This window comes from Crocodylus siamensis, chromosome 12 (genome assembly GCF_052110815.1).
Source record: "Crocodylus siamensis isolate JL-2025a chromosome 12, ASM5211081v1, whole genome shotgun sequence".
Lineage (NCBI taxonomy): Eukaryota > Metazoa > Chordata > Crocodylia > Crocodylidae > Crocodylus > Crocodylus siamensis.
Window position 1 is genome coordinate 47,837,699 of NC_143406.1, and position 26,570 is coordinate 47,864,268.

The 26,570-nt window shown below is 48.3% G+C and overlaps 1 protein-coding gene across 2 annotated transcripts in view; it reads left to right on the forward strand.

Annotated features, from left to right (window-relative positions):
- The window catches only part of LMF1 (lipase maturation factor 1), a 294,472-nt gene extending 268,653 nt beyond the window's left edge, over positions 1-25,819 (forward strand). For both annotated transcript variants that reach the window (XM_090023611.1, XM_090023610.1), the window contains 2 exons: positions 7,824-7,936; positions 23,836-25,819. In XM_090023611.1, the coding sequence (XP_089879737.1) occupies positions 7,824-7,936; positions 23,836-24,010 (288 nt within the window). In that variant the 3' untranslated portion in view covers positions 24,011-25,819. The remainder of the gene's footprint in view (positions 1-7,823; positions 7,937-23,835) is intronic.
- Positions 25,820-26,570: the final 751 nt, after the last annotated feature.

Below are 26,570 nucleotides of genomic sequence, written 5' to 3' on the forward strand. Positions count from 1 at the left end.
GGATCCTTCCCCCCTCCTTTCTTAGCAGTTGCTTAAAATGGGACTCCCCTTATACCGTCTTCCAGCTAATAACGTTGTCACCCGCCGGTAACATTGTCACACTTGGTTCAACACATTCTCCTTGTTTCAAGTATCCAGATTGTAGCCATATTGGTCTAGAGGCAAAAAGCAACTGGGACTCACGTTCGAGTTTTGCAAAAACTTTTTGCAAAAAAAAATCTTGCACTAAATTTTTGCAAAGAAAAATGTTTGCACTACATTTTTGCAAAAAATGTTTAATTGCAAGCTTTCGGGCATTTGTGTACAAAATCTTGCAATGAAAGAATTTTTTTTTGCAAAAATCTAATTGGTCTAATAAAAGATATCACCTCTACCACAAGTCCTGATGGCTCTTGTTTCTAGAGAATTTGGGTCTGAATTTCACAAGCGATGCCACGTCCCGGAGTAGCTTTCCTCATTTGAACAGTGCCGTTGAACCAGGCGGAGTGAGTTACAGAAATAAAGGCGCCCGTGTGCAAGGGTTTGGAGAATTGGGATCCTAATCAGCTGAGGAAAAGATACCGCAGCTGCACAAATAAATGTGTCTAGAGCACAGGGTGACTCCAGAAAGAATCAGAGTCAGATTCAGGAGGAGGGTGGGAAGAGGCTTAATCCACACAGGCCTGCTGTTTCTTTTACTCTTGTTCCTAAATAGGAGTCAAGCACATTCCCAGTCTTTCCCATCCAAGAGAGCAAGAACTTCTCCTGGCTCTTACCAGTAGCAGCATTATCCTCAAGTTGGGAAAGAGACTGGCTTTGCCTTTGTGAAGCTAGTTGTTCTTGGTGATAAGGGAGCCGCCCCCCCCCCTTTACTCTTGGCCAAAGACAGTTTGGTCCATTTGGTGGTTTTATTCAATGAATCCATGTTCCTGTAACAACAGCACCTCTGCTGGGAAGCTGGAAGGGGTGATGCATCTCTTAGGTCCAAGTCATGGGTGTTCATGGTTCCTTTGCAGAGGTTACTCGTTCTGGATCATATCCAGCTGGCCTGGCTTCACTGAAATCAGCTCGAACCAAAGCCCAGCCCAATATAGGTAATTCTGCATGTATTGGTTAGAGATGCGGCTGCTAAAAGTGGTGGCTTGATACTTGGTGTAGAAATGCACGTAAAAGGCTCGCCATGTCTGTGCAGGAGACGGATGACATTGTTCAAGCTCTGCTATCTTGGTCCTCCAGCCAGAGTTTGATTATTTATTGAGCACCCTGGCTGGAGGACTGAGATAGCAGAGCTTGAACAATGTCATCCGTCTCCTGCAGAGGATTTGAGGCTTTATAAGATGGAGTTAGCCTGTGGGTGGCAACGGTGGTCCAAAAGACATTGCATTCAGTGTTTTGGCAGGTTGCAAGGAGGATTCAGCATAGCTAATAAAGGGTCACCTGATAGCAGACTATATTGTGCATAGTTTCTATGCTTTGGTTGGTCCCTTTTCCTGGGAAGAGGATGTCCCAGACTTTACAAAATCCAGCTGTTTATAGTGAGGACGTTAGCTTTCCGTTATTGGGCAGCCATGGAAAGCCTGGCTGCTCTTAATAAAGAATGATCAAAGGCAGAGGTAATATTTTTTGTTTTCTTTTTTTGTGGCATGAAGATCATTTATTCTTTTCAGAGGGTATAAACTTTTCAGAGCAGAGACTATTGGCTTGGACAGTGGGCTGCTGGTGCTTACTGAATAATAAATAGTCATAATAATAACAGAGCATTGGTCCTATTGATATTGGTTTTCAAAGCCTAGTGTCTTGGTGACATTATAGTTTGACTCCAAGTGCCTGGAAGCAGTGACAAAAGGAGGGATGGCCACATATTTAGTGTGGAGGATTCAGGCTTCTGCCCTCAGGTTTGCCGTTGGTCAGCTGTGAGCCTTGGACAAGTACTCAATCTGTATAATGGAGACAATTCTCTCGTCTTCTGGAGGCAAGGGTTAATTAAGGTTAGCAAATGCCTTTGTGTGGAAAGCGGTGTACGTATGTGGAGTGGCGTGCACCCTCAGCAGTATTGCGAACGACACCAAGCTGGGGGAAGTAGTAGATACACTGGAGGGTAAGGCTGGGTTTCAAAGTGACCTGGACAAGCTGGAGGACTGAGCCAAAAGAAATTGCATGAAGTTCAACAAGATCAAGTGCAAAGTCCTGCACTTAGGATGGAGCAATCCCTGCACCGGTGCAGGCTGCGGGGGACTGGCTGGGCAGCAGCTCTGCAGAAAAGGACCTGGGGGTGACAGGGGACTTAAACCTGAAGATAAGTCAACAGTGTGCCCTTGTTGCAAACTAGGTAAACGGCATCCTGGGCTGCATCGGTAGGAGCGTTGCCAGCAGGTCAAGGGCAGTGATCTTTCCCCTCTATTCAGCACTGGGGAGGTCACATCTGGAGTCCGGTGTCCAGTTGTGGGCCCCCCACAACAGAAAGGCTGTGGGCAAATTGGAGGGAGTCCAGCAGAGGGCAACGAAAATGGTTGGGGGCTGGGGGACAGGACTGGTGAGGAGAGGGTGAGGGAAATGGGCTGATTTAGTCTGCAGAAGTGAAGACTGAGGGGGATTGAACAGCAGCCTTCACCTCCCTGCCGGGGGGCTGCAAAGAGAACGGAGCTGAACTGTTCTCAGTGGGGGCAGATGACAGGACAAGGAGCAATGGGCTCCAGCTGCAGCAAGGGAGGTTTAAGTTGGACATTAGGAAAAACTTTCTCACAAGGAGGGTGGTGAAGCACTTGAACAGGCTCCCCTGGGAGGTGGTGCAGTCTCCATCCTTGGAGGTTTGTAAGACCCGGGTAGACAAAGCCCTGGCTGGGATGATGGGGCTGGGGCTGGTCCTGCTTTGAGCAGGGGGTTGGACTAGATGTGACCTCCTGGGGTCCCGTCCCACCCTCATTTTCTATGATTCTGTGATCTATGATTCTATAAAAGCAAAGTATTTCATTCCTTCGGTTCCCTGTACTACATAATAGTACTGAATATCCCAGCCGATGCTGCAGGTTCCTCTAATATCTAGGGTTTGAGGCATTCAGCTACAGCAGGGAATGGGTCCAGATCAATAGAAACGTCCAGGATCATGAAATCATCTCCTTGTCCTCATACTTACACAGAAGTAGGTGGCCTTTGATGCATATTCCCTTAAAGTGTCCTGTAAGATACAAGTCATGCAATTCAAAGCTCCTTCAGCCCTCTATCATCCTTCAACACACCCAATCCTATGTGAAAATGCATGCAGCTCTCAACCATGAAAAATAATAATAATGCTCCCCTCCCATGCCAAGTTTCCAGCTGTTTCCACATGTGCATCCCATACTTACCTCCTCTGGTGAGCCTGTGCCAGGACTCAGATTCAATAAAATGCCACACTAATCCACAGTCCTTTTTCATTAAATGACCAATTAAAGCTGGAGGAAAAGGGCTCTTACCATTATTATTTCAGTTGGGAACACAGTCCCTGTAGTGCTGTGCGTGGGGGTTTTTTTGGTTAATGCTTACATTATATACTGTTTTGTTATCTCTGCAATGTCACGCTGTGGCAGCTTTTCATGGCCTCGCTCCTCTCTCAAACCATAATTGTTTTTTAATTTTTTTAAGTACTTAGCACTTGCATGTTATTTGTCTTACAGCAGCATCCAGAGACCCCCAGGAGATCAGGTGCCATTGCCATTTCAAACCTCCACCTGTAAGTTTAAGGCACGAAAACACTTAAACCCTTAAAAAAAAAAAAAAAAACCCTGGTAAAAGCAGGGGCGAGGAGGGAACGGCCTGATTTCACGTTGCATTTTTAAGTCTGCAGTGATCATGTGCAAATGGAGGCGGTTGAATGGGTGGAAAGGGGGCCTCCACTTAAAAGCCCCCACACTGCATGCTAGATCCCCAATTAAGTCATTTTTTCCATGTTGTTTTCAGTCAGCTGACACTGGTTTTTAAGCCCATCTTATGAGTCAAGCTCTGTCTTGTGATGTTTTTTGTGTTCAGAGCAGACCGAAGTAGAGTCCCCTCTCGTCCAGCTGAAACTTTCTGGTCCCGTGGTCTTCAGCGGTCATTTGTGTCGTGGTCCCTCCAGAGCCAGAAGAAGCGTCCCCTCTCTGCCTTGCCCAGAGTGCCTTGACTCGACCCACCGCCACCTTTGCCCCTTGATCGCTTTCCAGAGTAATGAGTTAAACAGTGCAGTCGTTAGTCCCTCTGCATTTTCCAGCCATCAGCAGTGCATGTGTCCAAGCCTTTCATGTTGGGAAGGATGCATTCAGTGGAAACTTCTCACTTGCAGGCTTTTCTGGGGCCAGACACGTTATAAATTTCAAAAGGGAAAAAAAAAAAGCTCTTTGCAAACCTCCTTTGCTGGCGGGCGTGGGAATATTAGTTAGAGCCTCCGGAGCCAACTGGCCCGGGGATTTCGTTCCACTGTTGCAAACGCTTGTGATTTTATAATGATCAGCACGACGTGCGGTGTCTCTCGGAAAGCCCCGGCACCTGGAGTCAGGGGATTCGACTTCCTTTCACAAAAATCTCCTAGGTTTTTTACCCAGAGCAACCAAGGGGCAAAATCTGGGAGTCGCGCTGCACGGACCTCTGGAACCCAAAGTATTTCACGCCACTTCTGCATCCAGCCATTGCAGCCACCTCGGGGTGGTGATTTGGACAGGCTAATTAATCCTGCTGCTGGACTGGAAGCGGCATAGGCAGTGCAGGCAGACTCATTAGGTGTCCTGGGCACAGTGGTGCATGAGTATGGCTACCTGAGTATGGCCCGTGGCTACCTCCCACCTTGGGACAGTAGGTCTGCATTTCTAGTGTAACCTGTAACCCAACTGGGGATGGGACTTTCTGGGGGGACACTTCAGAAAAGGTTCAGGATGGAGCCCATGCTAATAGCTGGTGGCCAGTAGTCCATTTAATGGCTGCTAATTAGAAGGGGGGACTCCTTATCAGCCTAGCTGCACTCTTTGCCCTTAAAATTTAGACCCCCTAAAGCCTCCAAGACCTGGAGGCCAGTGGAGAGAATAGAGCGTTTGTTCATTTTTGAACAGCCCTTGTGATTTTTAAGCCAATCTCTTGACATTTGAGGAACCTGCCTCAGCACGGTGGATCATCTGAGGCTGTCATACGCCTGTCCTCCGAGTGAATCCAGGACTTGCGGCAGCCCCCGCTCGGTTCCCGTCTCGGGGCCAAAGAGTCAGGCCCTCATTTCTTCCTCGCTCGGTGTTTAGTCGTGTCCACTCAAAGGGGATTTCTCCAGCAAAGCCGCCGTGGTTTCTAGCCACTGAAAGTCGAGCGCTGCCGCGGCGTCTCTTCTGGAGCGAGAAACGGAGGGACGCGGTGTCGCTCATCACCGCTGACGGTCTTGGCCTGGAGCTGCCGGCCGTTGGCAGAGACGTCGCTGGGTTTTCCTGCCGCCTTGCCAACTCTTGCAAGCCGTGCAAGACTCGTGGGAGCGTCTCGCATGATCTCAGGGTCCTGGCATCAGGACCCGCTACGTTTCCCCGACTCGAATTGGCTGCCACCTCCGTTGCTTGCAAGGAGGCAGAAGCCAAGCTGTCACCAGCCGCCATTCCCCTAAGATGTTGCATGTGGGAGCGACCACGGTTCATTGTTTTCGGTTGGGCTGAAACCAGGCAGCCCTCGGGGGAATACGGCCTCCTCCTGGGATGCCTGCTTGATGGGCCAGGTACACGCCCCGGATAGGGAGAGGGGCTAAGGATGCAGGCACAGAGGTGTGCAAGACCTGTGCATGATGGTGGGAGGATGGAAAGGGTTGGGGTTGCCAGGAGGATGTGAAGCTCAGGGAAATAAAGAGGAGCAAAAAATTGCAAAGGGTACAAGAGGCTGAGTGGGAAATGCCAGGCGTTGGTGCACTGTATAGAGCAGGCGAGCGGGGATGAGTGTGAGCAGGGGAAGAAGATGCATGGGCTAAGGAAGGAGATAAAGGTGGACAGAGAAGGGCAGCACTATGGGGAAGATGGGCAGAAGGGATGTCCCCCCACCTCAAGAAGGCAAGAGGTTGGATGGAGACAACTGGCTGACAGCGAGGGCGCAGCTTGGCTTTCGGAAAGCAAAATATATTTTTGCTGAACTCTCACCATTTTTAAGACTGGGAAGGCCGTAGCCCTGAGCCTCGGACGCTTGAGGTTGGCAGGAGGGCCCGCGAGCGGCTTGTGAGCGAAGGCAAGGAGGGGCGCGCTCTTTTTTGCAAACGCCGTTGGCATAAAACACTGTGGTTTTCCTCTGACTCGTGATGAGCATGGGGCCAGCCCCAGGAGGAGCTGCTGCCATGTGAAGGGCCGTCCATCCATGTTTGGTGTTTTCCATCCACGCATTTCTCTCCCCGTTGCCTGTAGCAACGGAAATAACACGTGTTGCCGTCATAAAAGATTTGCAGAGTAACCTTGCATTTTATTGATATTTTGTATTAGTCATAGCCTCGCAGGTACAGCTGCTGGGTTTAGCTTTCCTACAGTGTCCCCTACTGCTTGCTCAAGAAATCCATTTAAATATATGTATATAAAAGCCTTTATGGACTCATAAAGCACAGAAAACAATTGAGAAGTGAAAGCCTCTTAGGGGGAGATTTGCTGGACAGCCGGCTCCGAAATACAGACACGGCATCAGTTCATAAAAGGAGGTGACTAGCTGCAGCTTGGCGTGAAACACCTGGAGCCAAGTTCAGTGGTCCCTTAAATGAGGGAGTAGATGGTACCTTGGATGGACATTGGTCAATATATGGATGTCATGGGATATAGCAGAAGCATATAAACCAACAACATTACAAAAAAGGTCATGCTCCTGTTTGCTCTTTCTCATCATATAAGAACAAGAGAGCTACTAATGACATCAGAAAGCAAGGATTTCTTAAGGTGATCTCTTTTGTTGAACCAACTGCATAGCTGGGATACAGTTAGGCAAGCTTTTGAATGCAAGGCATTCTTCATCGGGTCTTAAGAAATCCCTAAGGAAACCCTTGCCTCTCACATAATTTCTGGACCATGACAGCTAGGACATCAGTCTTATGCTACCTTCAAAAAGCAGTGCATTTGAAAATGATAAACGGCCTCTTCTTACATTTAAGAGAATGTTAATCTGTGCAAATCACTGCTGGAAAATGACGGAGATCAAGGGCAGAGGCTTGGAGAGTTAGATGAATAGTAGGAATGGCTCCAGGTCTGTTAGGCAGGATGTGAAGCATAAAAGTGATTCAGGATTCACAGCATAAGGCAAACCCGTAGTGATGGGCCTTGGGTAGGTTATTGCATAAATTGCTGCTTACAGGGATTCTCACGGCGTCTTCTGCAACGCTGGGTCCTGGAGGTCCCGTTGTTGCAAAGCTGGGGTAGGGGGTAAGTCCGTCGTTAAGCCATGCACAAGTTCAAGTAGACCAGACTCCATACAGGCCATTACGCATTTGAATACGGTCTCCTTCTGCAGCCACCATGGAATTGAAATCCTTTGACAAGACCGCAGTTTACTCCAGTACTCGCGGTAGTCAGCAAGGTCCCATGATCATGATGTTAGTGCAGTGCCAGCATTTGCGAGGGATGAGTCCCAGGTGAGAGCAATCGAGTGCTGTACTTTTAGGTTTGGCCCCGATGAAAGGATCCCGTTTTGGACTAACCAGGGATCCCGGTTGCAGCGGCCCATGCAGCAGTACTGGAGATCCTCCCAGCAAGCCCGGACTTCGCTTGTTGGTTGAATCTGCCTCAGTGTTTGGCCAGGCGCTGGCAGGGACCACGTGAGAGCCTTTGATTTTCAGTTCTTATCCGGCGGTGTCTAACGCTTTTGCTTTGTTTCTCTTTCCTCCCCACACCCCGCTCTTCCATCAGACCTATGAACAGAACGAATGGATAATCCACTTGGCTGGAAAGCTGCTGGCTAACGAAGAGGAGGCGTTGTCTCTGATGGCGTTCAACCCGTTTGAAGGCAAAGCACCTCCCCGGTAAGGCTGTTTCACTAATGGTGACCTTGAGGCACAACACGCTGCTTTATGGTTTCTCACTACTGTATACGCGTCTGTTCTTCAATGTGCATTTTCATGTCGTGGCATGGCTCTTTTAAAATTGAAGAGACAGCTGATCAGAGCCGACACGGAGACAGTAATCTTTTCTAAGCACCTTTACCTTCCTAACATTTTTTTGGATGTGAGTTATGCTGATGTTGAGAAAATCCCCAGGCAGGTCCGTAGGGGGATCCATGTCGCGTCCTTTGGACAGAAATCTTGACCGTTCATACGTTTTCCTGCTTTTTGCCCTGATCAAGTAAGAAAGCCATTTTAAGGAGCTACTGAAGTAATACTCTAGAGGGATACATGATTTATGTTTCCCTACCAAAAAAACCTTGGTGTTGTCAACATGTTTTAGTGATTGTCATCAACCCCCTAAAAACGGCAAGTGAAGCCTGAAACATTTCTGTTCAGACCCAGAAATTACTTACAAAAGGGACTTTTTTCCCCCCCACAAAAATATCTCTTTTGTCACCAAAGACATTTTTAACTGGGGGCAAAGACCCCTCCGATTCGCTTTCCCACTGGCTCTAGTCCTAGTACTACGGCCTTGAGGATCTTAAGGTGCATCGTCTGAGATTGTTTGAATATTTTCACCAGCCCTTTATCACCACGCAGCCGCTTGTCTTACTGCAGTCGTGCAGACGCCTTGCTTTGCCGATCGCACTTCCCCGCAGGGGGCTCTGATATTATATTGAGCGGCAGGTGCGATAGCGAACCTGACTGCAGATCGAACATGTTTTATTTCACCAAACTATCCGTATAGCAGAACCAGACAGCGGTTCACATTTGGTTCAGACTTGTTCTCCTCGAGCATTGGTAATGCACATTTATTCTCCTTTCGCCTTCTTTTCCTCTTAGCAGCATGAAGCAAGCAGAGGCAGTGCACTGCTTTGGGGCCAGGCCCCTACAAACGTATCACGTGGAGGATTGCCTAGAGCCAGGAGACTTGCAAACGTAACAGAGATCTCATAAACTCTAGTTTATTGTTCGGGCTGTGTTATTGGGCAATATCACAGGTTGTTCACTTACACAGGGAGTGGATCTGTTACGTCAGAGTAATTACCCCTTGGATGGGATCCAGGAAGGTGCTTGGGGAAACTCCCATTCATTATTCCTGCAAAGGTCACTCTGGGAAATAGCAGCACGTCCCTTGCCGCTGAAGGATACAACCTTAATAATATTTGCAGAGAGTGTTTCGGCACTGATTAGCCCTGTTTGCTTTTGCTGTACAAATATGGTAAGTACAAATGCTTGTCCCCAGGCAGTACAAAAAGGAGCATGGTGCAGAATGGTGCCGTTTTGTAGCCTCAGGTTTGTCGCGTGCTTTCACACTGGTCAGATATGTGCTCCCCCAGCAATGCCTGGCCACACCCAACGACTCCGTGTCCCGAGGTGCTGTTTGTTGGGATGCTCAGTACCAGCCCTGGCAGCATCCATGGCAAAGAGCTGATAACTCCTTTGGTCTGAAATTTGCTGTGGTGCAAATTTGCTTCAATACACCACTTGTAACCTGTGCTGGAGCTGCTCCCCAGGTGTCCAACCCAAGGTGCCCCTTCATAGCAAGGGACATTTGGTTTATGTGCAGGTGCCTGGGGTGGGTTGGAGTATCAGCTTCCAGCGAGCTATGTAACATCCCGTGCATTATCCCTGCGTATGCAATCTCAGGAAATTTTCCATGTAGCCTGTATACTTGGGCTGGAAGGATGTTGAGTAGAGCTCACTTTTAGTGTTTTCCAGTGTTGCTGATTTTTTTTGTTTTACAACCAGTCCTGAGGGCTGGCTGGCCTGGGGGCTTGTTAGCAGAATTTGGAGCCGTTAGACACCAAGCACCAGCCCGAACCAGGTGCCCTTGTAGGTAGCAACCCAGAGTCGTTCCTGTCTGCTGGCTGCGGGCAATAAACAGCTCTTGCAGTTGATTAAAAGGCAAAAGTGTTTGGTAATCAGAAAAGCTGTTTATAGCTAGGCTCCCCCCAATGCCATAAACATTGTTCCTATTGTTCTGTGAGGTCTCAGTAATAGCCATATGCAAACCCCTAATACATTTTGCCTCAAGAAAATAGATATCATTTCTTGTCTGGTGAGGATTCATCAGAGATGAGCTGCATCTTTCCAGGGTCATCGTGTTCAGAGTAACTAAGCGCAGAGTGAGTTTAAACAAATGAAAATAATATTGCAGGATGGATTGAGCTGATGTTACATTTTTTTCCCCCCAGCCTGGGATTGGTTATTTATGGGGGTTTTCACCAGGTGAGAAAATGATCCTTTCATGCGTCTTCTAAGAATAAGTCTTTAGCAACAGTAGCGTCTTTTAGGATCGGCAAGTTCCCTTTAGGATCAGCAATGGGAATGTGGACGGGTGTCATGAAATACTGTGTGGGTTTGATGACATCTGTTGCAAACCTAACCCCCTGTCTATCTTGCTGACCTTGGTCTTGGTTCATCACTGAGATCCTCTAGTTTCAGACCAACATTGCTTCTATTTTCACTATTTCCTATTATAAACCAGCTGCTTAAAAAGTCTGGGCCCACGTGATCTGGTGTGTGCACTCTTGAGGTGTCCAGTGCATTTTTGGACAATGTAAAATAATAAAGAAGAAGAAATATTTTTTCAAATTCTTGTTTTTGGTCCAAATCGAAGCCCAGACCCACAGTCTGCGTGGGGTTCTCAGTGTGCAGTTCAAACTTTTCTTTTTAATGGGTCAGTTCAAAACATGCTGAGCGTTGGCAGAGGTTGGTTTTCCATCGGGATTCCTGAGTTTCGGCATACATGGATCCTGGGGTTTGACCCCTCTCTTGTAGAATCGGGCCAGGATAGGACTGAGGATCAGCCCTTCATCCTTGCTTTGGCTGTTGCTTGCTTAGCCCTTGCATTTCACCCACAGTAATTAAAGCAATTGGATCCATTTCCCTTTATGCTTCTTATGAACGTTGAATTTGCACTTCTACTACTTGCTGGTGGCATATTGTTAGAGGAACTCTTTTAATCCAAGGTAAAACTTTTTACTTGGGTGTTTTTTTCCCCCCCACTTGCTAATTTTCAAAGTAACCAATTCTTTGTTTGCATTTAAACATTCAGCTGAAGCAAGCCAAATCCTGTGGATCCAGACAGGCTGTGGCTGGACCGCTGTGCCCATGCTCAGCCTTGTTGGAAATCAGTTGTGCTGTTGGAGCTACTTTTGTAGATTAGATTTCAAGACTACATCCAAGCGAACCTGAGCATGAACCCGCCCAGAAATGGATGATTCTGTTTTCATTGTTCAAGCTGAACTGGAGGGGAAGAGAACAGCAATAATGAATATAAACGTCATGAGCACCCATGCTTGGAAAAGCAGGTTTCTTGGAAGTGTCCATCTGGATGCCAAAAACACCAAGACACCAAAAATTACTGTCCACGTTTAAAATTATTGGTGATTTTTGCAGGGGATGGATGGAGCACACAGAAACTAAAATCTGAGTCTTGGCAGCAGTACTTAAAGAGAGAGAGAGTTGCTCCCCATATTGTACAGTGAGGTTTCTGGAGTCATTTCAATCTTATAGACTCGGGGTGGGGTTGTACAGACCCCCTGAGTCTATAAGACTGAAAGGACTCCAGAAACTGTACAATATGGGGAGCTACTTGCCCACAAACTCCAATATTCATCTGTCTGCTGCAGATCTCTAGCACACCTTTCCCTCCCCACTGTCCAGCTAATTATTCTGCCCACTGAGGTTCTGTTCCACTTCGGTAGCTGGGTGGAAAAAGTCTAATTTTCCTACTATTTTCCCCCTGCATCCTAAAGGGAATTTTGAGACTTAATTATTTTCATTCCCTGCTAGACTAAATAATTAAGGGACGGGACTGTTTTCCATAAGAACATCAAGTTCCACACTCCATGGAGTTTATTCTGCTAATGGAAACTCTACACCTCAAATAGCCAGGGGACTTTGAAAATGAGTTAATGCCTTCAAAATGAAATTTCTGAGACCAAAGTTTGCAGGTTTCTTTACAACTCTAAAAATTATAGTAGTTTTTCAAGTGTGATAAACTTAAAATGAAAAACAGGTGACTGATTAAAAATGAGCGCATTGTTGAGTGCACAGCCTAATTGAGTGTGAAACTTGACTTCAAGCACAGTGCTGTTTATGGAATGTAGATGTACAAACTATTATTTTTGCAGTGGATAGTTCATAAAATATTAGCCATCATAAATCTAAATGGTAGGATTTCATCTAAGAAATTAATAAGTGTTTTAACACGCCGTCATGGAGCTGTAGCAACAAAAAAAAAATCAGGTCCTGCTTACAGGAAGTGGGGGTGGAAAAAACATTTCATTTCTCACTTTAAATGTTTGGCGTCTCTGATATTAAAACAACATCCTTTCCTTTTGGATTGTCAGGCCCCCCTCTTTTTGTTGCAAACCTGCAAATAACCAGCTCACTCGCAGAGTTTCATCCAGTCATTATAATTGTTTGGTTAAGATGCTCCAGTCCAGCTTTAAAGAGCCTGGACCTTGAAAATTCAGTGTTATTCACCTTGGCTATGTCTTTCAGTCTGTTTTTGTTTTCGCAGAAGAACACAAGCGGCTGGTATTATATAGTGTTCATATTCTGTTGATAGTTCTATTCCCATAGTGTTCCTGTTGAATTTAATCTCCTGGTTTTTAAGTAGCCCCAAGACTTAACATGTGTATATTGGGTCAGCTCCGCAAGAGGCATAAATCACTCTGTTGACGGTTCAGGAGGCCAGGTATGTTCTTAACCCACATTAACAAACCTGTGGTTCGTAGCGCAAGGTGAAATCTTAGTGAAGACCCAGCAGGTTGTTCAGAAGGGAACAAGGCTGCAAGTGGCAGTTGGTGGAAAGAGGTTTTCCTGCCTTGCAAAACTTTTTCCAAGACTTCAGAAATTCTCCCATTCTGCATGAGCAGGAAACAAAGACCTTCTTCTGAGGCTGTTCCCGAAAGACGTTAAAGGGGAGCCATACCAGCCAGAGTCCAGTGGTCCCAATCCACTCCGGGTATGTGAGAGACTCAAGTCCAAGGGCTGAGTTGGTCTGGACTTAATTTCCCATCACTTGTCTTGGCTTTCAAAGTCTTGCTTTTACGTCTCAATAGCTCTGGCACAGGAGAACAGACACAGGCTTCATCCCAAACGAAGGGGAGAAGTGGTGCAGGTTTCTTATGAAGCTCCCTGTCCAGATTGACCTTCTCTTTGACTGAGTTTGGGAGCCTAAGGCTTAGCCCGTGCTCTCCTGGTGTTTTACTCAGTTTTGCTTCCTGGCTTCCCAGGATAATTCTTTCATTTTAAATATTCTTGCGCTAGACGGATTGAGAAGAATGGGTCTGTTATAAAAACTATGGCTGTACATGCACTTTCCCCAACGTCATGGCTAAAAGTATTGCTGGAAGTCGACGCAAGGATACGCTGCACCCAGCATGGCCTGCATCACCTGTCACTCATGGCACTAGCCAAAATATTTTCCATACAAGTTTTCTATTGCAAAATACAATCTTCTCCAAACTGAAACAGTTCATAGCAATAAACTGAATTTTCCGTGGTGAAAAGATGTCAGAACAAAGCATTTTGACCATCTCATTTTGGTTTCAATCAGGTAAAGCTGGTTCACTTTCACATTATCAGTTCATTTGGTCTTGTCTCACATGTAGAAAAAAAGCCTGTTCATGTTATATTGAATTCACGTCATATTTTGAGGAGCTCAAAATGAAGCATTTCTATGTTCCTGTAACAAAAAGACCTGTTCATTCTGAATGGAAGTTTTATTGATTGTTGTTGTTGTTGGACATCTCACCCCTTTTTTAGGCTCTTCAACTGTAAAAAAAACCTAATGTCAAAATGTCAGGATTTTGTGCAAGAGGCAAACTCCACTTTCCAACCACTCGATTCATTGGCAAATGCTGGACATTTTCAAGGTGGCAGGAAGTCCTTCTCAGATGCCCTCAGCTAATGTGCTCCTCTCTTATTTCTCTATGGCCGTGGCTGGGGACCTGTGTCTGAGCCTGCAAAGCTTCATGTCTCATTTATACTCAAGCAATTGCTTGGGCAGCATCTTTCTGCCTCTATTAGCTGCTGTCGCAGTCACTTGTCTGCATCCCAGCTGAGCAAAGCCGGGGAATGAGAGGGGAAATCAGGCCCTGTTTTCACCACTGGCATTTGGGTGTGTAACCCCTGTGCTCATGTGAGCTTTAAGTGTAGTCCTGGTGCTGGTGGTGGACCTTCCTTCAGACCTTAGATGAGCTGTGTCCTTGGTCCAGCATGGGATGCATGTGGGCAGACACCAGCATCCATCCAGCCGACGTGGGAGTTGCTCTACTTCCAGTTCAACCGCAAGCTTAATCGTGGGGTGAAACACTCCCTATCCTGCATTAGACCAGAGGTTGGAGTGGCTGGCCACCACCAGGTCCCTCTGTGGCGCACCGGGGAACCACTCATCTGCTCCCAACTGCAAGATCCTGGTGTTTAGCAGGGTGGTCCACGCTGGGTTGCCCCGGCTCTTGGAAGCTGAGCTGCGTTTGGGGGAAATGAAACCAATCTCGCCTTTATTCAACCATGACACGCTGAGAGACACGTCCACTGTCAGAAACCGTGCCCCTTCGTGCTGCTCCATCCACCTCCGCTCTTAATGGCTGCAGTGTTAGCACGTCGGGCCCTCCTGCAGAAAGATGCTCGTCTAGGCTTGGGAGGGTCTGCCACAGATTTCCTTGGGCAATTTTGGGCAAGTCATTTAGCCATTCCAAGTGTCAGTGCCTCCTCTGCAGCACTGGGGCATCAGAAGCATTTCAGAAGCGCCGAGGATAAAGCCCCGCAGTGATTGCGAGCCGCTCGGATACGACCGTCACATCAAAGAACATTAGATAAAGAGAAGACAGCGGCAAAGAAAAGCAGCCCGTAAAACTACCATTCTTCTCGTAACAGTTCTCAAGCCAAAATGAATTTATGGCCTCGCTTGCTAGCAGAGCTGGCATGGCCAAGAAGAGCTCGGGTGGCGGCTCTGCTGCTTTAATGAATTTGTGCTTTCCAGCACCACGTATTCTCTGATTTACAGTGGAGCTGGGGGGGACCCTGAGATATCATAACAAAATTCAAGGAGCACTCGTGTTTGGGTTTCTCTCCCCCAGCCCTCTCTGCCCCGTCAGGCCATTAATTCTCCCAGCAAACGCCATTCCTGCTTTTTTCCCCCCTCCAAAACCCCTCAGCTGTTACAGGGAGACAGCTGCACCCTCTGGAACTAATTACAGCTGTCTTGGAGATTTAGGCCTTGATCGTAACAACTCGAATATTGCTGCTAATTTTTAACACGTCCAGTTGGAAGATGTCATAATAGGCTGATATATGAGAAAATCTTAAAAGCACTACGGCACAGCTGCTACCGGGCATCTGGCACGATGAATTGTCAAATACGGGTTTAAAAAATAATGTTTTTTTATTTTTATTTTTAGTCTTTTCCACCCCGGTGTAAGTTGTACATATGGAAGGTGAGCAGGGATGAGGGGGTCTGTGTTGCCGCTCAGGAAGGCCGTGGCACATGCTCTGTACATGTGCCATTACATTTTCGTGGCGACTTATGTGGTTCCCGGTGGGTCCTTATCTGACTGGCTTTGCAGAACCTCTCGTTTCTGTCTTGATCCCTGAGATATCGGGTGCTGTCCTGCTACATAAGCATTTGGATGCCTAATCCTGCCAAAGGAGTCTCTGCTTTTCCAGGCACCCTTGCTGCTCTTACGTGAGACGATCGGAGAGAGTTTCTGGTGACCGTGCTGTGTGACCCAGTTTAGCCGACCCGAGCCTGTTATTTGCCCTTTGTAGGATTATTTTATGCCATCACAGCACTTAGAGATGATCTCACAGAGAAGCCATGACATTTGCTCCAATTTGGTCCGTCCAATCTGGTTTCCTGCCTTCTACCATTGGTTGGTACCTCGCACTTCAGTGAGCGCATCTACATGAGACCGTTACTGTGCATTAGCCTAGTAACACTGCGCAGTAACCAACGGTGCCAATAGCCTCTGGTGCAGTGTTACTAGACTCGTGCGCAGTACGTGTCACTAAATAACCGTGCACCGTGTAACTGGAGGTACTGTGCATTTACTTAGTACTTTATTAAGTGAGTACTCGACTAAATGCACCATACCTAAGATGCATTAATGAACGTGTAGACGCACCCAGTGAGAGGCAAATATAACCCAGTCTTCATTCACTGGGTAAGTCCTAGGGAACTGTGTGGAGTTCCCTTCCTTGACCCCTTTAATTACCCACTCTGAAGGGCGAGCAGCAGGATGGAGACAGACGGAACAACTGGCCTGGACTAAAAAGCGAAGCCGAGAGTCTTACTGCTCTGGAGGGCTCTGTTGCAATGGCTCCATTTGTCCCACAGTCATTGTCCCCTGAATAAAACAGAAGTCAACTGCTGTTTAGCTCCAGCCCTTCAGGATGGAGCAGACCCGTGGAACGGTTGCAGTGAACCAGCCTGACAGGCCGTAAGTCCCTGTCCAGTTTAAATTGGAGTAGTTGTTTCATCTGTGCATACACTTACCTGGCTTTGCTCAGCGTGTAGCATCGGTGGTGTTCATCGACTCTCCTGACAATGCAGTTTTATGGTTGTTTGAATGCAGCGAGGGTTTTCTCCCCTCCTTGCTGCAGCCGCAACATTCCTGCATGTTAAGGAAACATAAGCCGGCAATAGAGCTCTCCCCCAGCTGTCACCATCTTTCCTGTTTCCAGCAAAACTAAGAAATGCCTCCTTCTGCCTCATGCCTCAGATGCAGCCAGACAGGGGTATGCTGTTCAGAGATCTGCTTTGTAGACCTCATCTGGGCTATGGACTTCTCCCAAGTTTTCAGGTTGCCTTTTAAAACAAGGAGTGCGATCTGCAAATCCTTCCATCAGAAAGCAGAGTGCACATCATGGGGCACAGGCCAGCTTTGCAGCATTAGCCAGGGGTCTGCGTGGGCCAAACCAGTGCTACAGGTTGAATAAATTGAAAGATCTGATCTCACCACTGAAGAGCAGGGGTGACTTCTGCCATCCGTCTTCTCCCCGCTGCCATCCCCTCGCAGGTGGGCACACCGGGCAGACAGGTGGCAGGCGCATCCCTGAAGTTTAGGGCAGACAGGCAGTCTCCCAGGGGATGGGAAGGCAGCTGGGAAGAGCTCTACCAGGCATCCGTAAACTGCATGGGACCCCTGGCTCACGTGAGCCCATGCAAACATGTCCCATAAACTGCACCACCTAATTTGTCTTCTCAAAGCATGTACCTGATAACAGTGAAAACTGGCCATAACCAGGGATCCTGGTTTTCTCTGTTTAAAAAGAACAAACAAACTCAATTTTCAGTTTAAAAAAAAGTAATCCACATTTTTCCAAGATTAAAATGAAACAACATTAATATATAGATATAGATATGTATATAGTAATGATATTTATGGAAGTAGAAATGGAAGTAGAGCAATTCCCATGTCAATGGGATGGGTGCTGTTGTCTGCCCACGTGGGGATAGATAGATAGATAGATATAGATATAGGTATATGTCTGTGTGTATATGTATATATGTGTATGTTTGTGTGTATATATATATATAGTGGTGTTTCATTTTAATCATGGAAAAATGTGGATTTTGCATTACTTTTTTCAACTGGAAATTGGGAGTTTTTTTAATTGGAGAAAACCAGGATCCCTGGTCATAACCGAACAGAGAGCTGCCATCAGCTGCAGCAGCAGGGCTGGGTAAATGGATTTGGACTTGTTCTAAGGGCCACGCGCTCTGGTGGTTTCTCCAGCAGAGTTTTTAAGTTCCTAATATCTTACAAAAGCTCATCATTGATTTGAAACCAATGTCTTGGTCCCAGAAACGCCAGGTGTTTTTTCCCCCACTCGGAGCTTAAAAGCTCCACAGGCTCGTGCGAGCCTGGGGCACAAAGGACTCGGATACAAAGCGTGCGTGGTTCATGGTGGTTTCCTGATCTGCAGGCACCCACGTACGTGTGAGACTCGCTTGACTTCCGAGCTGCGCTTGTAAAGTCTGTGAGCACTGAAGCGGGTGTTCATGCTTTCATGGCGTTCCTGAAAAGGTGCGGTCTGTCCCTGAGCCCTGGGGTGAACGAGGAGTTTGTGATGATTATAAACCGGGGTGATGGCGGAGCCCTGGAAAGAGACACCCCAGGGTAGATCCAATCCAGCACCTTTCGGGAGCCGCTCATAACTCCGGTACCCCACGATCGGTGGTTTTTAGGTGTGTGAACCTTTGTGACGGTCCCACGGGTACACATCATGCTTTCTCTGTACCCGCATCCTCTCGGCAGCACAGACATTGAGGTGAGGGGCTGTAGGGGTCCTACAGCCCATGGCATCCTTCTTGTAAATGCCACAAAGCCTCCAGCAAAGGGCTCCGATCGTGCATGACATTAGGAGAGATTTTCTTTAGTGTCCTCAGGCTCACACAGGGCACTGCAGGCTTGTAAGAGCAATTAGGAATCGGAGCAATACTTACAGCCTTCAGCTCCTGCAGACTTGAGAGCGGGCATTAATTTTGTCGTGCAAATAGCATGAGTAGCTGGGGGTATGGAGCCAGGAGAGCTTTCGAGCTGGGTCAGGGAAGGATCTTGGGGTCAAGAAGTTTGCCAACCAGGTCTGTATTGAAGCCTTTGCCCAGAAGTCACTCTTCACTTCTCTGGTTTTCAACCAACTCCGATAAAGAATGGCTTGGCATCTAGCAGCTCCTCTTGAAAACATGCATAGGGCAAATCTAAACTGTTAAAATGATGCATTTGCCAAAAAAGAAAAGGACTTTTCTGTGTTTTGCATTCCAGCACTTGACTTGTCCACTCGTTCTCATTTTCCTGGGAAAGAAGACTTCCTCTGACCAGTAAAAAAAAAAAAAAAAAAAATTCATGTTTGTTTGGAGGCTTTTTGGAGAGGTGGGGGGCAGAAAAGGGGTGGTGGGGCCATTCAGTGTAATAGTAAGTCCTGGCCAGATTTTTAATGGTGCATCCAACGTTTCCAGTCACTGCGGAGGCTTCATAACAGGACTAAGTCTGTTGCTCCCTATATTTTCCCTATAGTGAAAATAAAATAAAAACCTGTCCCTGGCTGCTGTGGCCCTGGGGGGCAGCCCATATCCTAGAGCAGTGGTTTTCAATGTTTTTTTCATTTGCAGACCCCTAAAAAAACATTGCATGGAGAAGTGGACTTCTTTGAATTGTAAGTGTGGGTATTCACCTACTTTTGATTCATCATAGTCATCTTTCACGGGCCCCTCAGACATCATCTGCGGACTTCCAGGGGTCTGCGGGCTGCAGGTGGAAAGCCAGTGTCCTAGACGAAATCTTGCTGGAGTTCAGCCATTTGTGTTTGAATCCATGCCCCGGCATCAATCTTTCCAGCTGTTAGGATCATGAGGGCTAAGCTGGGCAGGTGTTCCCATTTCAGAGCCTTTGGTAGCCTCTAGGGGATTGAGAGCTAATACTTGAGTGTAATTGTTAGGTGGGGAGCAGTGCAGAGGCCCATTGGGTTGGGGGAAAAGGCACCTTGCATTGGTCTTGCAGGGATGCTCAGACTGTTGGTATCGACCATCAGAAGCGATCCAGTCCATCCCCCGCCGGTGGCATGAGAATCACCATGACACGGTGGTAGAGAGGGGTGAGAAGGAGCTTTCCATCCTGAGATCCAGACAAAGGGCTCTGAGGCACCCCAGCCCCTTGCACACCTTTGGAAAGTTGCAGCCAGCAGGAAAATGGGATGACTTGGCAGGTGGGTTTACATGATGATGCTACCTAACGCTAAGCAAACGCTCCCTCGGGTACCAAAAGCAACAGAACCACATGAGCATGGTGCTCCGTCACCATCCCCATCCAAAGATGCTGTTGCAGCTGGCGTTGGCATCCCTGATCTAGCAGCAAAGCCATGACACGGTGGCGCTGAGCTCGGTCCTTACCTGTGACCCTGGCAGGTTCTGCATTGCTCTGCAGCTCTTCTCCGGACCTGAGCTGGGTCGTTGAAAGCCAGCTTGGGTGTCTCTGCACCAACAGGTGTCACAACACCAGTGTGGACATGCCCTTATCAGGGCTTGTCCTCTTCGCTCCCTTTGACTCTTTGGGAAATCCCTCTCGGGGTGCATGCCCAGATTCAAGAGAGAGATATGGGGGAAAATAGGGGAATGGGTTAGGTTGTTTTTCCCCATTGGTTTTTTGCAGCATTCTTTAGACCCTGAACTTTAGAGGCTGAAATGCCTTCAGATACAAACGCAAACTTTCGGCCACAAAAATGCAGCTTCGGTTGCGTGTGGTTCCTTCAGTGCTCACACGGTTCTAGTTTTACACGCCGATCCCTTTGATAGCCAGCGTTTTCATAGACAGACAACATATGGGATGGATCAGACCAAATCAGATGATAGATATTATTTAAATTGGGTGGACCGGCCCGTTTGAGACGGGGCTTCGCTCCAAAGGGCTCATCCAACAGGCCCGAGAGGTTGGGGGCAGGGAGGATGAGCTTGTGGGATGCAGGAGACCTGAGTTGGGGCCTGCTATAGGCTTCCAGCCTGACCTCTGGACCCGGCATTCAATTTCCCTGTGCGTGGCTTTCCCATCTGTGAAATGGGGATATAGGGAGGCTTCCCTGCCAGCTGGGGACCAGAGAGAGGCCTCCTTGCCAGCATGCCCTTGCTGCAAAAAGGCAAACCGCATCCTGGGCTGCATGACTAGCATTGCCAGCAGATCAAAGGCAGTGATCCTTCCCCTCTATTCAGCACTGGGGAGGCCACATCTGGAGTCCTGTGTCCAGCTGTGGGCCCCACTACAGAAAGGATGTGGACACATTGGAGAGAGTCCAGCAGAAGGCAACAAAAATGGTTTGGAGGCTGGGAGACAGGACTGGTGAGGAGAGGCTGAGGGAACTGGGCTGATTTAGTCTGCAGAAGAGAAGACCGGGGGGGATTGAATAGCAGCCTCCACCTCCCTGCAGGGGGGCTGCAAACAGGATGGAGCTGAACTGGTCTCAGTGGGGGCAGATGGCAGGACAAGGAGCAATGGGCTCAAGCTGCAGCAAGGGAGGTTTCAGTTGGACATTAGGAAAAACTTTCTCACGAGGAGGGTGGTGAAGCACTGGGACAGGTTACCCAGAGAGGTGGTAGAGTCTCCATCCTTAGAGGTTTTTAAGGCCCAGGTAGACAAAGCCCTGGCTGGGATGATGTAGTTGGGATGGTCCTGCTTGGAGCAGGGGGTTGGACTAGATGTGACCTCCTGAGCTCCCTTCTACCCTCATTTTCTGTGAGTCTTTGGGGACCTCCCAAAGATAAATCCATTAATATTTGCGGTGTGCTTCCTAATAGTGGTGTATGCCACAGTTGTGCCTAGAGGCCCCCAGTTGGGATGCAGGCACAGAGTGAATGAGTCCCAGCTCAAAAAAGCTGACGAAGGTGGAGCTTAGAGCACGAGGTTCCTCACTCCCAGCCCAGCGCCTTTTCCAAACTGCTTTTTTCTTCCCGATGGCCCGTGGCCCTTGATCACCTGCGTGTATGAGCTAAATGCATCTCTTCTGATGCAGACAAGGTTCTTCGGGTGAGTCTGATATCTTTTATTAGACCAACTCTCTTCTGATGCTGCCCTTTTTGCAGGAGCGATCTGATCCGCTCATTTTGCTTCCCATGGAAAGGGGGGTCAGCAAAGGGCAGCTGAGGTTGAAAGCAGCTGGGAACACAGCACGGGGGCCCCGTTGCCGGCTTGACCCTGGCTGGCTCATACCTGACAATTAAGGCTTTTTGAAAAAGTTGGATATGTTTGCAGAATCCAAAAAGCAATCAGGCAGCACAGCTTTTAAATCTATAACTATCTCAGAAAAGGAGCCTGCGGGCGAGCCGGGCCCATGCAAACGTCGATGCTCGGTAATGCTCTAATTACCAACAGGAAATTTTGTGCTCCTGTGAAGCAAACACGGTGGGAGTAACACTTCAGCCCCCAGTCAGTTTTTACTGGCCTACAGGAAAAAAAAAAGGGAAAAAACCCAAACCCTGAATATAATTAAAGCAGCAGCTGCGGGACAGTGATGGAATCCAGGTTTCTGTGCGACAGCGAGTGTGAGCAGGCCTGCAGCACTGGGCACGAGGAGTTGTGAACGCCTTTAGGTGTGAATAGCCGTTCTCCCAGAGCCGTCCGTGGAGGTGGACGGTGCCAGGGTGAAGTGATGCAGGGTCTGGCACCCGCTGTCTGGTTAGTGATGGGAGGTATGGGGCTGCTTGGCTTGCTCCTGCTCTGCAGAAGGCCTTTTGCCTTGTTCAGAGAGCTGTTGCATTTGGTTCCCAGTCTGCTGGGTGAATGAGCCACCCCGGCCGTAAATGCTTTGTAAGTGTTTAAATGATGCACGCCTATAAGAGCCCCATCCTGCTCTTTGGTGGGCAGAGGTCAAGGGGACAATAGGCCTCTTTCCGTGTCCATCCAAGCCGTCTCCCATTATGGGTTGTGTCTGGGGCTGAACAAGTTGCCATGCTCAATGGGAAGGAGCAAATGGGTGTCGTGAACCAACGGAAGAAGTGGAGAAGAGGAAACTGAGACCCAAAACCGAGGGACAACATTTTTTTGCAAATAACTAGTTGGTCTAAGAGACTTCAGTCAAGACATTCAAGTGTTGCTCACAGCAGAGCTGCTGCTTTCAATTCAGCTGCATTTGCCGCCTCCCCGGCCTTTTGCTGCAAACTCCCTGTCGTATCTGAGTCCCAAAAATATAGAGCAGCCTCCCTAATTAGTTTAGCAGCAGGACCTGGTTTTCTAGCAGCCCGAGAAGGCAGCTGTGCAGTGGCAGCGTCCTGCTTAGTAGCAGGGTTTGTATTTTAGTACTGAAGCAAAGCAGGTTTAAATGAGCTTTGACATGACCGTGACGTTTTTATGTTGCTGGTTGTTTGATTAACTTGCCCGGCAGTGTCACGATGCGATGCAATGCGATGCGCTGCAAGCAGGGCCCCCTACGCCCCCGGACAGCGGTGTTATCCTCTCTCTTGTCAGCATGGCCTACATCAAGGGGCAGGAAGAAGGGGGTGAGCGTAAACCAAAACGCGGGTGCAGATGCCCCGTGCAGCCTCCGAGTGTGTTTCATCAGACTGATGAATGCTTCTTTCTGCACTGTTTCTTTCTTTTCTTTTTTTTAATCTCCTTCTCTGGGCAGCCAAAAACCAGATCTGCTCTTAGCCTCTTTAATAAGCTATCAAGCAAAAGAGTAGTCATTTGGGGTTGGGTGGCTGGGAGTAGGACATGTCCCCTGGGGAAAGAACCAGTCATTTGTTTTTTTCTTATGGGGGGGTGAGGAAGAAATCCATGTTTTATGTTGGGGCTCTTAAGGAAGATGCTAGCCGAGCATGTGTGGAGCCCTGGATGGTTATATTGAAGTGGGAGCTTGTCTTTGCAGGCGCTAGAAGGAACTCAACATACATTGCTGCTTTCTTAATGTTACTTTTCCAGGCAAGCAACTGCCATAAGGATGCTTTGGGATTGTGCATGGGACAGGGGGACCAAGGATGGGTGAAGAGGAGGGACTTGAGCCAGGGCAAATAGGAAGAAAGTTGGGAGCCATGCAAGGAGGGAAGAGGGAATGGGGACCGTGGGGGCCCTTGAAGCAACCTCTGTATTAAACCGCGGTCCACGTGGATTGCAAACGGTAGCCAGCACCCTTCTCCTCTGCGTCATCGCTGCTCGAGTTGGCAGCAGACCAAAGGCAGCACTTCGCAGTGCTTCCCAATGGGTCTTGAAGCAGGAGGCAAGCAGCCAGGTTGCAAACACCACTGCTGAGATCAGGAAGAATATTTTACCTTGAACTTGATTGTAACGGCGCTATGTTTTCTTCCTTCCCCAAAGGTGGGTCAGAGGCGAGCACTTCAAATACAAATTTAGCCAGCCCAGAGGCAAGCACGCCGGCGAAGGGAAGTGGTGGATTCGGAAGAGAATTGGGCCGTACTTTCCGCCAGTCAATCTCCTGGGTCTGAAGAGGTTTTATGAGGACAGGAACTGGCCGTACCCCGCGCAGAATTGACAAGAGGAGAGTCATAAAGGACAAAAGCTGTCCATTTCCATTGAGCTCGTGTTTCTCACTTCCTGTATTTTTATATATACATTTGATGGTTCCTTGCCAGGCTGTTTCTCGACTGTCATGTCCTGCCTGGCTTGGCCTATCTTTGTCACCCTGTTTGTCCATCGCTCTTTCCATCTGTCTTCCTTCCTGTTCTGTCTTTCTGATCTCTTAAGTAAATTGCTTGCTCGAGAGGTGGCCCAAATTTTGCCAAATTCTCAGTTGCAGCAGTGAGCTGAGGCAAAACCGTTGACAGCTGACACATCGTGCCATTGCATTAGGTCTGAGATCTGGGTTTACTCAGATTCAGGTAGGTATAACAATAACAATTTTAAATTCAATGAAATATGATCCAGGAAAAAAAAAAACGTGGCTCCTTTCTCACCTCTGTCTACCTTGCAAACTGTCTGGGCCCAATTCTTTTATGTTAAGTGATTGAAATCGGCCTAACCGAGTTCAGACTTTATCTTCAGAATGATATATGGCATGTTGGGAGATGAGCTGTCCTTCCAGTCTGGATGTGTTTGGTGTCCCCACATAGGACAGTTGCAACGAACCTGCAGGCGAGCTTTGCAGAGGTTTTTTTCTGTATGCCGGTCTCGTTCCGAGCCCTCCGAATTCATAGTGAACACGGCCAACTTAATTTGGAGCATGCTGTGTATTCATGTTTGGCTTGGGTATCCCTTCAGGCACAGGTTAAGAAAGGTGGAAGCTTCTAAATCCGAAGGCAGCTTAAGGGTTTTCTTTCAAAAGGGGCTTACGCTTGCTCGCAGCTTCCCTGCAGAGGGCTCTAGACGTTTTGCAGCACTTCAGGGAACGTGCTAATATTTCCTTCGGCACTCACCGTTGTTGTGCTGGGGGCGGGTTTTTTTCCCCCTCTAAGCAAATGTCTAGCCCCCGGTGAATAAGTTTTATTAACCCCGGGAAGGTATCAAGCAAGCAGACTGAGAGTAACACCAAACAGACTTACCGAGGGACTCCTCCCACGCAGCAGATATCCTCCTGCATCTCTCGTCTCCAGACTGTTCCCAGGCACAGATGGGTTGTCTTCTCCCTGCCATCACAAGCACCTGCATCCTCTATTTCTTTTGCATGATATCCTCTGTTAACAAAGACTGTTGCTCTGTTCTTGATCTCCTAGCTGGTCTGAGCCAAGATCCTCTCTAATTCAGCCTGACGTTACGGGCTGGAGGTATGAATCACTTGGGGGGGCTCTGTGTTACGGAGGCGGTCAGAGCGGGGGGAAGTCATGATCCCTTCTGGCTTGGAAATTGCTGCGAAGGGCAGGTGTATTGCTCACCTTGCAGTGTGACACTGATGTATATTCTCTCTGTATATTCTCAAGTCTCTAAGAGCAAGCCAACTTCCAGCGACTTGGCAGGGACACATCGGGGGAGAGGAGAAAACAGCCTTTCCCCACTCAGGGAACTACATTCAAAAAGGGTTTCATTGCTTCTAAGACGTGGCAGCCTCTACTGCACTTGTGCCAACCACAGGTAGCAGTCAGAGGTCAATGTTTCAACTTCTCTGCTAAGCATCATTGCTCTGAAACACATCATGATGTCCACAGATTGCAGTAGTGAGACACCACGCTCCTCTTCGAGGCTCACCCTGGGCCGTGGCGTGGTGGAATGACTGTATGGTGGCAGGACGGTCGTTGCTAGCTGTGGTTGCATGGTGGGTATCATCCCTGTTAAGTGCTCGGACGTGGTGACGGTCAACAGCACATTAAACATTCACGAGTAAACTTTATCGCACTGATTTCTGCTTGGTCTTTGATGGCGAGAGGGAGCCTCTGCAAGCACTTCTATTTCCAGGCGTTGTTACACTCTGTTAAGACTTCACATTAGCCCCTGCAAGGACCTACAGGCTGCTCGTGGAGGCCTATTTTTCACCTTCTTGCTTCGCTCTGAAGACCTCACATCTTGGAGACAATCCTCCAGGTCATTAGCACTAAAACACCTCGCCTCCTGGGTCATTTTTTCCAGCCCAGACACCAGACACCCCCGAGGCAGGGCACCGTGGAGCTACGGTCACGCTGCCCTCGTGGCCCAGGTGCTTACCTGGATGTGCAGGCTTCAATGACAGCAGCAATCCCATAGTTTCCTGCTCCTGATTTGCACCTTTTGTACACACCACTTCCTGTCCTTACCCTAAGTACTCGTGTCTATAATTAGAGCCCAGCACAGAAGAAGAGCTCAGTCCTCTACAGACAGAGATTCCCAGACGGACTCAGCTTCGGGAGGAGGAAGTACCATGTGGACAGCCGCGAGGTTAGATCTAGACGAGGAGGAGACTTGCATGGGATCACAGAAGTCAGGTTGGGAAGGACCTTGTAGATCTTCAAGTTTGACCCCCCGCCTGAGCAGGAGAAAAACCGGGCTCAAATGAGTCCAGCCAGGTAGGCATCAAGCCTCTCCTGAAAGCCCCCCAGGGTAGGAGCCGGCACCACTTCCCTTGGAAGTTGGGTCCAGCTCCTAGCCGCCCTGACCGTGAAGTAGTTCCTGCAGATGTCTAATCTAAA